The 13,166-nt window shown below is 51.5% G+C and overlaps 1 protein-coding gene across 3 annotated transcripts in view; it reads left to right on the forward strand.

Moving 5' to 3' along the window:
• Positions 1-756: 756 nt before the first annotated feature.
• Positions 757-13,166, forward strand: part of MXD4 (MAX dimerization protein 4) — a 35,474-nt gene continuing 23,064 nt past the window's right edge. For 2 of the 3 annotated variants that reach the window (XR_014618356.1, XM_084285728.1), the window contains exons 1-3: positions 757-876; positions 1,201-1,300; positions 8,953-8,982. Coding sequence is in view for 2 of the 3 variants with exons in the window: in XM_084285728.1 (XP_084141854.1) it covers positions 813-876; positions 1,201-1,300; positions 8,953-8,982 (194 nt within the window). In the remaining variant the exon portion in view is untranslated. The remainder of the gene's footprint in view (positions 877-1,200; positions 1,301-8,952; positions 8,983-13,166) is intronic. The other variant, XM_084285729.1, reaches the window with a different exon arrangement.

Here is a 13,166-nt window from a genome sequence, read left to right on the forward strand (position 1 = left end):
CCGTCAGCAGCAGCTTTTCCGCTCAATTTCACCTCATTTTATTTAAATTCACCTCATTTCACCTCATTTTATGTCATTTTATTTAATTTTACTTCATTTTATTTCACGTTACTTCGTTTTATTTCGTTTTATTTGGTTTTATTTCGTTTTATCCCACTTTATTCCCCGCTCCTCCCGCCCGCTTGTTTTCCCCCGTCAGGCGGTGCCGTCCCCGCGTGAGGGGCGGCCGCCGCCGGCCCCGCCCCCTCCGTGCCTTGCCTCTTCCTCACAGCAACGCCCCGCCCCCTCCCCCGCCGCGCGCCACGCCCCATTGGTCCCCTCACCCTCCCTCATTTGCATGCCGCCCGGCGCACCAATCGGCGCTGGGCGTCTCATTAACATGCAGGGAGCGGGCCAATCAGCGAGCGCGGGGGCCGGGCCACCACGTGCTGTTGCTAAGCTTCGGCTTCTAAATTGTTACCATAGCCGCCAGCCAATCGCGGCGCGCGCGGCGATCTGTCAACATTCCCTGCCCCAGCCAGAGGAAAAGGGCGGGGAGGGGCGGGGCGCGGCGGCCAGCCCTGCCTCCCGATTGGCCCGGCGGAGGGGGCAGGTCCCGCCCCCGGCCGGCAGCGGGCGCGGGGATTGGCGGAGGGGGCTGCCCGTCGGCCGTGTGTCAAATGTAGGTTGCGCGGGTGCGCTTATAACCGGGGAGTCCCCGCGTGTGGGGCTCGGCGCGGAGCGGGCGGGGGGGGGGGGGCGGTGGCGGCCGTGAGGGGCTCGGCTCTGAGGGGCGCTGAGGGGGCTCTGAGGGGGGCTGCGCGCACCCAGCCATGGAGCTGAACTCGCTGCTCATTCTCCTGGAGGCGGCCGAGTACCTGGAGCGGAGGGACCGAGGTACGGGGGGCGCTGGGAAGCGATCGCAGCGCAGCTTTCAGCCTCCCCCCCCCCCCACTCCCCTTTAATTGCGTGCTCCGCCCGGCTTTATTTTTATTTTTATGAGGGAAATCCTCCTTCTTTAGGCACTCGCTTTGTGTTGTTTTTTTTTTCAACTCGGTGCCTTTTATTATTATATTTTTTCCTCGCTTCTTGGCTAGAATAACACCCAAACAAAAAAAAAATAATAAAAAAAAATCATTATTTTTAATGTTTTGATTTAAAAAAATAAAACGTGTGGAGGAAAACGCATATATAGGCTGCTAACGCTGACTTTGTCCCCAGAAGCAGAGCACGGCTATGCCTCCGTGCTGCCCTTCGCCAGCGACTTCTCCCGCAAGAAGCCCCGGGCGGCCCCCCTGGCGCGGCGAGCCCCCAGCAGCAGGTAAGGCCCGGCCACCCCACAGCCCTGCCCCAGCTGCGTGCCGAGCCCCCCGGCCTGGCCCTGCTCCCCCTGTCCCGGCCGTCGCCATGTTTTTCCCTTGCCTGGGCTTGGCTGTGTTTTGATGGGCCGTATAAACACTGCCACGCGTACACCCGCTCCTGGCCGCGCTGCCGCCGCCGCCGGCTTCTCCCGCCGCCCTCAGCGCTGCCATCCAGGCCTCTCCCTGCCTGGCTCCCCTTCCTGACACCCCCTTTTTGCCATCCCTGACGCCCCCCCAAGATGTTTATTTCCCAAGCCTTGCCCCGCCACCCTGCCCGCCGTCCCCACATGTGGCCCCTGTTGGGGTGTCGGAGCCCCAAACCCAACGCTGTGCTGCGATATCTCCTCCAGGTGCCAGGGCAGGAGGTGTTGGCATGAACTTGACCCCTCCGGGGCTCCTGCAGCTCTCCCAGCCCACCCAGCCAGCCCCGTGCCCCGCCATCGAGCTGCACGACCCGGCGGTGGTTTATCATGCTTATCCCACGATTTATTATCATCATTTTTTTTTCTCTTGCCCGTTGTTTTCCTCCCCGCAGCCACTACCTGTGCTGCGATGGCATTAGCGGAGGGCTGCTGTGCGCAGGCTCTGCAGCTTTGTTTGCTGCTCCGGCAGTGGCTGTGTACGTGCAGGAGGCTGTCTTACAGGGACAGCGCCGGCCCCCGCCTGGGAACTCCTCCAGCCCTGTGCTCTGCCTGCTCTGCTTCGCTCTTCCAGGGCTGCCTCGGTCTCAAGGCAGTGCCCGGCTGGGCCTGCGTGGCCCCACGGCACGGCGGACGGTGGCTCCTCTAGGATAGCCTAAAATGAACTCGGCTTGCACGTGACTTGTTTTCCAAACTGGCCGCCGCTCTCATTCCCCCATTGGGGATCCCACGGGGCCCCGAAGGGTCATGGGGTGCCAAAGACAAACTGAAATCAAAAGCTGAGGGGCTCCCTCCGTGACAAAGCCGCAAGCCCGTGAGGCTCTGCTCTGCCTGCTGTGGCTGAGCACTGTCTTGCTGTGGCCACGGGGGAAGCAAATTGTTCCCCTGCTGCAAGCCAGGCGAACGCTTCTGGGGTTTGCATTGCTGCAGTCTGACAGGTTGGGGCTTTAGTCAAATTCTCTGTCTCATTTTGGGGTATGGAGAAGTCGTCAGTTCATTTTGAAAAGAAAGTGTTTTTAGAAAGGAAGCAGGACTGCCCTGAGACACAGCCCCTGAAGATTTGTAATTGTTTTGTCACGAGGGATGCTTGCTGCCTTTAGAAGAGCTCACAGTTGCAGATTTCTGTCTCTGGTATTCAGGAAATCTGTGTGACTTACAGAGCTATTATTCCATCATTTCCTTTCTTCGGTCGCTTGTCACCCACTGCAAACTAGTTATTTGTCTGAACTGTAAGCTGCTTTCAGGAGTTTTTAGGAGAGGATTTGTAATCTATCAAATACAGCAGAATTAAAAGGTTGCCGCTTGCAGGTTTGATGGCATTATCGAAGGAGACATGCGTGCCTGCTTGCAGTTTGCATCCTGCATTTGTTTCCTGACGAGAGGTTTGCATTTACCTGCTCAGACTTTGCTCCGTCCCTCGCCGTGCAGCAGCGGTAACCTTCAGAAATGCCATCCAGCGGCATGCAGCGCACGCCTTTACTTGCACTTTCAGTTCTTCTGGCTGCAGCGATCAGCAGCGACTTGTTTGTGCTCTGGGACGGGCTGAGGCTCCTCGTGGAGCGGAGCCGCAGTGCTTTAATGCAGCATCCTGCTCCTTCAGGGGCTGAGCTGTGTGGGCACCTCTGCATTGTGCCTCCCGGTGCTGCACCCGCTCCTAGCGACCGCAGCTGTGCCTTCGAGCTTAAATTTGAGGGGGGAAAAATTACCCTTACGGGTGAACATCCAGCCTAAAACGCATGACGTGCACCAGCATCGCTGCTCATTGTTATTATTTGGAGCTGTGGGGTCTGAGCTCTGGGCTAGAGCCTGGATTTTTGGTAATGCAGTTTGCTTATCTCTGAGATGCTCAGGAAGACCTGAGGCAGATGAGTGGCTGAAGTTCAGAGGATGAGGAGTGGCCGTAGGTGATGCGAAGTGTTTGTCCATGTTGTGCCTGCGTGTCTGGAGCTCATGCCTAGTTCCTGCGTTCTTCTTTTTCTTACACCGAGGTCTGTGCTTCAGGTTGGAGGGGAAGGAGCGGAGCAGGGAGCTGCGCGTTTCAGACCTGCAGGGGTTTTGTTGTTGTTTTCGTCATCGGCTTTTCCATCCTGCTGCTTGCAGCATCCTCGGCTCCCCGCGCTTACATCACCTGATCAGGCTGTGTATACAAGATATATATTTAAAAGGCATGTTTTTCGTGCCTCGTGAGCTAAGCATACGTATGTGTGTGGCTGTTAAGGCGTGAAAAGCATCTTCCTCCTCATGCCTGCAAAATGGGAGAAGGGAAGGAGGGAAAAGCATCGGATGGAGGGGGGCAGCCCCTCGATTGCGATCAAATGAGGAGGTTTGGCAGGTTTGGGGTCACGGTGGGGAAAAACAGCAGCATAACTGCATTTAATCAACCCAAACCTGTAAGCCTTCTGTCCATTACAGGAATTTGACAGCTTTGCTTTGCCCACTGATAGCTTCAGATCAAATTTGGAAGTGTTTATTGCTAAGCAGAGCGTTCCCAGCATGACTAGTGGCTCTCAGGCATCATATTTAGCCATCGTTTTTCACTTCTACGTTAAATTACTTGATTTTGTGTTTTCTTCTCACCGGCTTTCCTACAGCGTGTCCTTTCCCATGTCACACGAGCCAAGTTGCTTTGTTTTCTCTCTCCAGTTTGTTGTTTTACGGTGTCCTCTGCTGAGATTCAGCCTTGTTCTCCTCCAGTAGCTTTGACCAAAATCCTCTGGCGAATGAAACTGCCTGCTTGTTTTGCAAGGAGGACAGGAGATTTGAGAAAAGCAGAAGCCTGTAATTGACGTTTTTGGGGAGGAAAGGTAAACCTAGGTCACATCTTGTTACACAAATACTTATCATGCACTTGACCGCAGGGTAATAAATGTCTCCTCTTCGCGGAGCAGGAGCTGGAGCTCCTAAAGCAGTGCAATGCAGTCTAATAACTCTTGTTAACGTCTGGCTGGAATTAAAGAAAAGGCATAAAACAAACAGCTGGGTTTCGCGGGGTTGTGCCGTGGAAATGGTGTTAGCATTTAGCAAGCCCAAATGTTTGAGTGCTGATAAAAAACAAGAGATAGAGGGAAGAAGAGAGGATTTGAAGTGATCTCCCTGTGGGCAGCACCCTTCGTGGCCGTGCCAGAGCACATGGAGGATCTGGAGGGCTCGGTGCCTGCTGCTTGGACCCTTTGCAGCCCTGGGCCGGGAGGATTTCCACCACCAAGCCCCCACGGGCTGGGCGCCAGCCCCCGAGTGTCCCTGCTGTGAAAGGGTCAGAAAGAAGGTAAAACGAAAAGCGAAATTGTGGCGTTAGATGCCAGTCTACTGAGGTCACGGGTAAATTGACTTGCAGAGAAAGGAATTGGACGTCAGCGGCGCTCGGCGTGTTAATTGAGGAGCTGCTGTAGGGAAGGAAAGCAAAATAAGCGCCCGTTTATAAATATATCTCCCGGATCTATCAGAATTGGTGTTTTCGTTGGAGTGTTACATAAATAGACCCGTACTCGGTGCCGTGCTCTGGTGAAGGGTTATGGGCAGAAGAGGATGAAAGCTGCGTTTGGTTTTTCAAACGAAAACAGAGCTTCGTGTCCGAATTCCTCTGTTAGTGTTGGCTCGTGGCGAGAGGCAGCCCGTGCCCCGCAGAGCAAGCCCCCTGCTCCCTGCAGATGTTGTTCCATGCCCACGCAAAGCAGCTGAGGGACCAGAGCCTGATCTTCTTTTTTTATTATTATTTTGTGGAAGGCTGAGAATAGAACATCGTGAGCCAGGCTGTGGAGATGACTTCTCTGCTTTTTTTTTTTTTTTTTTCTTTGCCTGGCTTTCTGAATGGGATGGATCCCCCTGGGTCTGCTTCCCTGAAACCCTCGGCAGAGGGGCAGCAACCTGCACCACCAAGTTTGTTTTTAAAACTGCTGCATTTTAGTCCTGGTACATGAAATCTCACCAACTGCTCTGTCACCGCTGAGGACTCGCAGCCTTCAAGTAACCGAGGGAGGAAAAAAAAAATCATCGATGTTTGGGAAGTGCCTCCGAGCTCGCTGCTGCGAGCATGTGGCAGCGCCAGCTTGCATCGGGAGCCAGAGCCGTGCACGAGGAGCGTGCCGCGTGTGCTGTGAGGAGAATGCAGGAGCCATTTCTGGTGGATTAATCCCGTAGCGGTGAGCGGTGCACCCGGATGAAACCGAATGGAAAAACACCCCGGGAACAGCTCGCGGAGGCGGGTCGCCTGCGTGTGCTTTGGTCTTACGCTCCTCCTGGCCCCACGTGCTGCAGGCCCTGGTATTTTGGTGTGCGTCCCATGGCAGGTCATGGGTGAGGACAAGGAATGCCCTGGAAGCAGATCAGGATCTGTCCAGGGAAGAGCTGTGTGGAGGTGGCATCCAGGACAGCGGCGAGATGATGAGGTTCATGAGCTGTGTGCTCACACTGTGGCACATCAGGAGTGGGAATCGGATGCAGAAGCTTAACATGCAGCATCCCATACAACTTCTTTCTCTGTCCTTGCTTCCTTGGCCTGGCCAGCAGATGAAATGCAGGCAGAGCAGTTCTTACACCGCCTGTTGCTCTCGCAGTCCTGCGAGTGCTGCCTGAGGTGGGGTTGTGTCCTCCGCCGCTGCCGGGTTGCGTGACTTTGTGCTGCCCTCTGCACGGGGCTTGTGCGGTGCCTGCCCAGCCCTGCCTCTACCTGAAAGCCCCGGTGCACGCAGGATTTTTTTTTTTGCCTGCATTTTTGGCACAGCAGTGGCTGGCTCTGCTTGCCCTAGTGCTGCAGGAGGCTTTGGGAACTGGGAGCGTCTCGGTGACCTGCAGCCTGGCATGGGTTCGGGGAGGAAGGCTGCGGAGGGGAGCAGGGCTCTGAAACCAAGCTGGGGAAGCACTCCTGGTGCAGCATCTCGCAGAAACAAAACAGGAATTTACTTGGTTCTTCCCCCTTTTTCCAAGCCTTTGTTTGACAGTTTATTCTCCAAGGGAACACAACTGCTGCTTCCTAGCTGGTTACTGCTTGGCATGTGCTGCACGGGTGCTGGGGGTGCCCCGGGTCAGCAGTGCCATCGCTGCAAGTCAGCAGCATAGCAATGAGCAGTGGCACCCCTGATCTCTTGCTGAATCCTTTTTGTTTATGATTTTTTACATTTTGTTCCCCTTTCTTAGCTGAATTCTTTCACTGACACCTCTCAGGTACCGGTGCTACCCCAGCGTACCCAACGTTACCCAACGTAATGGACTTAACCTGAACACCGAGAGTCTTCCTGCTCTTGCAGCTACTTCTGAGGAGTTCTGCAGACCATTTATCCAAAAAATGCAGTCACAGACATGTTTCCTCTATATAGATATGTATTTATTTATCTTAGTCTTGGCCCACTCCGTATTACCAAAATACTAAGGCTCCATTTTGAAATCGAGGCAGTGCTCACCTGCAGACCAGTGCTCACTTTCTTTTCCCTCACTTCAGGTAGCGTTAATAGGAGATGGATATTCTCCTGATATGCAGAAGAAAGAGGAAGTACGTGGTATTTAGCTGTTCATCTCTCCCCCAGCCCCCTCCCAAAGCAACCAACCACACTATTGTGCTTTCTAATTAATTGTTGGAGCCGACCTGTCAGGTTGCAGGGCATTCAGCCTGCTCTGTAGCTGCAGCAGCTGTCAGGTAAATGTCAGCGTGCTCGGTTTTGGTTCCCGGGCTGGGCCCGAGAGCCAGCACGTTAATCAGGCAGCGTGTTAATCAGCTGGTGCTCAGCCTCCCGGCGCTACCTGCAGCGTGCAGCTGGTGCCTGTGCTTGCACACTGCTTCGTAGCCCCTCGTTTGTGCCTGGTGCAAGGGGGGAGCGCATCTGGCTTCAGGAGAGAGTGCTTCTCCTGCTGGTGTCACCAAAGCCAGGTGTGATCAGGGGATCGGGCTTGGCTGTGGAGAGCTCGTGTGTAATCCTCAAAAAGTGAGGGAGGTCCCTCCATGAAGACCATTTTAGGTTTGCCTACGTTTTGCCTCTCTTTGGGAGTCCCCTGTGAACATCACCTGCGTGGCTTTGTGTTTGGGGGCAGCAGTTCCAGACTGAACCTGTGTTTTCTGTGGTGTTTGTGCTGGTTTGGCACAGTGGCGTTCACTTGTTGTGGAGCAGAAGTTTGATCTATCTCGGGGGACGTAGGAGTGGAAAATAAAAACAGCACCCCTTATTGTGGTTGTATGGCAAAGACAGTAAACTGCAATAAACCTGGTTCACCTTCACCTGTCGGTGCAGCACAGAACATCTTGAAACCTCTTTCAGCCTGGCCACATCGCTCAGCACCACTTGCCTGGCACTGGAGGAACACGAGTGTTACCTGGCCATGGCTCACCTGATGCAGCAGGTTAAAAAATAACTCCCAGGCTACTCAGAAAATGACACCAGGTAATGGTTGACCTAGTTGATGTCTTAGCAACGACGCCGGGATGCTTTCCAGCAAAAGCAGATTAGCATCAGTGCTGAACCTTGGACGCGTTTGAGTTCTGTTTCACCTGCGGAGGGGCCGTCCACTTAATTCACTGCGGGATGAGGCGCTGTGCTGGGCTTGTTTGGTGGTTACTCCTTCACGTGAGCTCTCCTTGCTTTGTTCCTCTTGCTCGTAGAGCATCGAGGTTTGCTGCGGCAGCCACGTGTGTGCAGGGGGAGGCAGAGCAGCCAGTGGCTGAGCAGGAGGGATTTCACAGGAGGGATTTCACACCCTGCGGGTAAGAACGGTCCGAGTGCCTGCACCCCGGGCCTCAGCATGACCACCTCTGTCAGCACGTAACGCCTGGGGCAGGCAGGGGGTCATGGCACGATGTAGGAGAGCTGCCTTGACGTGTCTTCAGACCCTTACATACTGGAAGTGGAGTTAGCTGGACGAAAGTAACGGGCTGGGGAGCTCATATCTTGAATCCTGGTAGCCTGGAAGAGAATTGTGTGCTGAGGTTGTCAGCTCAGAGACTGTGATTTTTCTTCTGTTTGTAGGCTCGTAAGAATTGAGAGGATTCCTCTGTGTTGTCATAAAGATGTCAGCAGCAACGGCAGTGGTTCTGTGCTGATTTTTCTCTCTGCTTCTCCTTGGGCTTAGAAGCCAGCTTTCTGGGGGCTTCTTCCTCTTACCCATTGCCATTTAGATCTTCTAACGCTTTCTGCCCCCTCATAATCTTTCTTTGCAGATAAAGATCTTGTGGGCTGTTTTTATTACTAACCTGATCATTTTTTTTTTCCGTGTCCAACTCAGTCTCTGAATCTATTGAAAACTTTATGTATGCAAATTCATTATAATTCCCCACAAACCCACGGTTTACTCATGGAAATGAAGGTGGTACCTTGAAGTATCTAAGGGCTGTAAAAGTGAGCCAATTTCACAGCAGAGCTGTTTCATAACACCTATAAGGATAGATTTTAGAGCTCTTCTGCAGCATTTGCAGGCGTTGGCTTCTTAATCTTCTGAAGTCTTGGTATTTATCCTGTTCTCTAATATCTCTTTTCTTTTTTTTTTAATAGGTCATCACACAACGAACTAGAAAAACATAGGTAAGTCTTGAGAATAAAGCAAATTAAAAGATGTATGGCTGACGTGAGAATGGCTGTGCTTAATTAAGAGTATCTGGCAATTATTCATTCTGCACCAAATCACTTAAGTGCTGTTTTTTTTGTCAACTGAAATCTAATGGGTATAATGTTACTTTGTTTTTTATAATCTTAAGTATGCTATTTTTTAAATGCCCCTGATAATTAGTTTTTGGCTAATTAATGCTGTGAGTGGTTAACTGTACTGCTCCTGGTAACGAACCCGACTGCAGCGCCTGTTTCCTAGAGGTGTGCTGTGATGGAGGCAGGTGATTTTCAGGGAACAGCGTGCCACAACGGATTATTTGGTGTACTTCAGGCGTACTTAGCAAACAGTTAGCTTCAGCCTTGTGATTTGTATTGCACATTGGTACCTCCAGAGACATTTTTCCCCTTGGTCTGCTTCCCTGCTGGTGCAGGTCGTGGCCAGAGCTGCCCCTGGTGCAGGGTGCTCAGTGCTGTGCGGACGTTTTAGTCCTTAAGATGTGAATTTTAGAGGCCCCGTGTCTGCAGGCTTTTAGGGACTGTTTCAATGTCTGCTGGATCTTGTCAGGGTTTGTCTGCAGGTGGGGTTTAGCTGTAGGAAACCTCCTGGGATGCACTGCCCTGAGGATGCAGCATGCTGAAGGTGCCCGTCCTCGTGCTGGCACTCATCAAGGCAGCAGGACAAGCTGTCTTTTTGGGTCATTTTTGTCCTTTTTTTGCTAGCTTGTGGCATTTTGGGTTTCATGGATCCAGCGAAGGCAGGGCTGTGTGAGCACAGATGACTTGAAGCCATCCGCCTGCTTCTGAACGTGCAGAAAGTGGTTGTTGGTTGCTTTGGTGCCACAACAAGCCCAAACTCACTGGGGCTTTTCGTGTTTTGTTTTGTTTGTTTTTTTTTTTAAAGTCTGTTCTGTGGCCACAGTTACGTAGCAGCTCGGCCAGCACTTCCCTTGCATGCCAACATGCTTTCCTGTAGTTTAATTGTAATATGAGTAAACTGCAGCCCTGCCTCACGGCCACGTGGTCAGCTGGAGATGAGAGGAACTGCTCACAGATGCAGGCCTGGGCTGCAGAATGCAGTGCCGTGGCCACAGCAGGGAAAATCAGCTGACAGATCCCTCCAGAAAACAACTCTGTGCTAAATTCTGCCCTTCCCTAACGGCTTATTTTTTCTTTTATTTAAAAAAATAATAATATTTTGCCCCAGCTGTGCTTCTTTCTCCCTGTCTTTATTTTTTCTTTCCATCCTCTTTCCAGATATTCTCTTCTGTTTCTTCCATTCCTCCTGCTCTGTCATTCCTGTCAGCATCCAACCTGCATATTCCTTCTTTTTGCTCCCAGACATGTTTATAACCTGAGCACGGAGCTGCCTCTTCTTCCCTCTGCTCTGCCTTGGTGTGTTTTAAGCAGCACAGTACGGCGGGTGCAGCAGATGCAGGGACAGAAGTGGGATCCATCCATTGTCCAATTTCTGTTCTTGCTTTCAGTTCTGTGTTGTACCTGTGCTGTGCAGTATTTGCTGTGCTAGATTTTTTTTCTCTGCTGTCTCAAGGTCAAAATAGGTAGACTGTGAGGTGTGTCTTGGGACTGTACAACTAGAACTTGTAACTGCTGCTGCTTGCTGTACCTCCTGGAGTTAGGCTGTCCCTTTACGCCAGATTTTATTCCTGGGTGTGAACTTGGGAAACAGTGCAGGTGCCTTGGATGTACAAAAAAAAAGATGTTTACCAAAGCAGATGAAGTGTGCACGGTTCTAGTTACCCAACATATTGGTGTGAAGGACTCCTGTAACTTTTTTCCTCTACCAGCCCTCTCCTCCAGCTGATTTACGAGCTGATAATACCGATCATACTGTTCTTCACTCCACTTTACCAAAACTGCACGAAACCCCACCAAGCATCTTGTAAAGCTTAATGACTCGCAGCCATCGCCGGTCCCTGCAGCAGCTGCTCCTTGAAGCAGCCTCGTCCCCCGCCGCAGCCCTGCCCTGCCAGCTGTGGAGCACTGCCTGTTGATTTTGGAGGTGGATCCCTCCAGCCCCAGCGCCTTTGAGTCAGCCCAGCCGCGATGCTCCCGGCCCAGGCACGCCTGGGTCTCTCCCAGAAGCTTGACGGGGAGGAGGTGGCTGCTCACGTCCTCCTCCTGGCCCTGGCCCTCACGTAGGATGTGAGCCAGAGGGCAGGGAAATGGTTTTTATTTTATAGGGCCCTTGTTTCCTGGATGAGGGTAGCCAGAGCTGGCACTAACCGGAGCGCCTCATAGCATCTACGGGTACATGATGCGAAGTGTTTATCAGCAGTTCATGCATAAAACTCCTTTCTCTCTGATTTTAGCCTCAAGATGATACCCTGCTCACACCTTGGATGTGCTCTGTTATAGCGACACTCCCTAAGGACCCGTCCATCTGATGGCAGTCCTGGTTGTGGGTCAGGTTTGCATCTCAGAGCTGCGAAACAGGAACCCACCCTAAGGAAAAAGCAGGGAGGAAAGAAATCTGTCCAAAGGACAGGTGGTGTTCTAGGAGATATTTAATAATTGAAGGGATGTCAGTCAGAATGGCACTCAAATTTAAGCAGTTTCTAATGGTACAACAGATAATATATATGTATTTTTATTGTTCCTAGCCCACGCATTGTATCAGTAAGCTTTCAGTGAGCGATGTAAATAGCAAGTGCATCGGTAATCATGACTTTCTGCAAGGATATTTTCCAGTCAGTCAAACCTGACAGCTATACAGAGGAATTCAGCTTTCCCAGTACAAAAACAAGAACCTCTGGGGGACCGGAGCATCTTAAAAAGACACGGTGTAATCTTGTTTCTTTGCATTAATTGAAACCAAGTCATGAAAAAGCGAGGTATGGCCCTCTTGAGATTGCACTGAGATTTACCACGGCATGAAGGCAGTGAGTCATTTGCCCTCTGCTCTTCGTGTTGGACTTGTCCCTGCAGCTCGTGCAGGACTGCAGGAGGAAGTGTTGCTTCTCTGCATCCGTGCTTGTCTGAAGCAGGGGAGCCCTGAACAGGAGCACCAGGGCTGACACTTGGGGCATCGGACAAAGCAATTCCACTCCTCTCACCTGGCTGCAAGGAGCTGTGTGCAGTCAAGATCTTGCCCTTTCGATGGCAAAGCCTTTGAAAATAGCTCACGAAACTGGATGGTATTAAAGCACAGCTCTTAATAGTTAGTGAGGAAATGAACAAAAAGCATCTGCTGTAGCGTTCCTCGAAATGGGCAGGCCACGTGTTGCTGTCCCCAGGCTGGCAACTTGTTTGGCTGGTGAACGTGGTGAGGCTGGATCTGGAGGGACAGTTATCTCCTGCCTCTGCCAAGCTGATTTTATTATTCTCGGTGAGTTTTGGTCAGTTTTTCTTCAAGAAGAGGGGAAGGGGCAGATCACAAGGAGTAGAAATCATCCTGTGTGCATTCCTGAAGACAGCAAATGGACACGGTGGTGCCCAGCGCTGCAGCATCTTCACAGCAAGCACCTTCTAGCAGAAGAAAACAAACCTTCCCTTTCCAAAATGGGTAATATAGCCCCACATATACAGTTTTTTATATACAGCTTTATGGCGCTGATCAGAGGGAGAGTCAAAGTGTGTTCCCATGCGGGCAGAAGGTAATGTCCTGAGCTCTGTGTAGTGCTTTGGGCAGGCCTTAAACCCAAAATCTTGCCAGGCAAATGTTGTTACATTGCACCATTGTATGTATGAAGCAGGCACCTGTATATAAATACAGGGTTTGATTAAATATATCTGTATTTTGATGGAAGCATTATGACGTGCAGCATTAGCTGATAAATCAGAGCAGGTGCCTCTGAAGTTAAATCCTCATAGATCATCGGTTCTCATGGAAGAAGTGTGGATGAGCTTGCCAGGAGCACAATTACATTCACGTTTACATCACGTTAATTTCCCCCATCGGGGTTATTTTGAGTTTGGAGAGTGTGTAGATGATGGTCTCAAAGTTCTGTCTGGTTCCTCGTGTTACCGAGTGGCAGGGTTAATAAGAAGCGTGTAGCCACCAGTTGCTGATAAATTTGGAGGTTTTGAAGCAGAACTGAAAGGTCACTGAAATAATAGTGCAGCAAAACAATACTTGGTGTTTATTTTTATTACGAGCTGCCTTTTCCAAATTGCAAATTGCCATCACAGGTTGTACCGTT

The sequence above is a fragment of the Netta rufina genome (assembly GCF_964035555.1).
Source record: "Netta rufina genome assembly, chromosome: 4".
Lineage (NCBI taxonomy): Eukaryota > Metazoa > Chordata > Aves > Anseriformes > Anatidae > Netta > Netta rufina.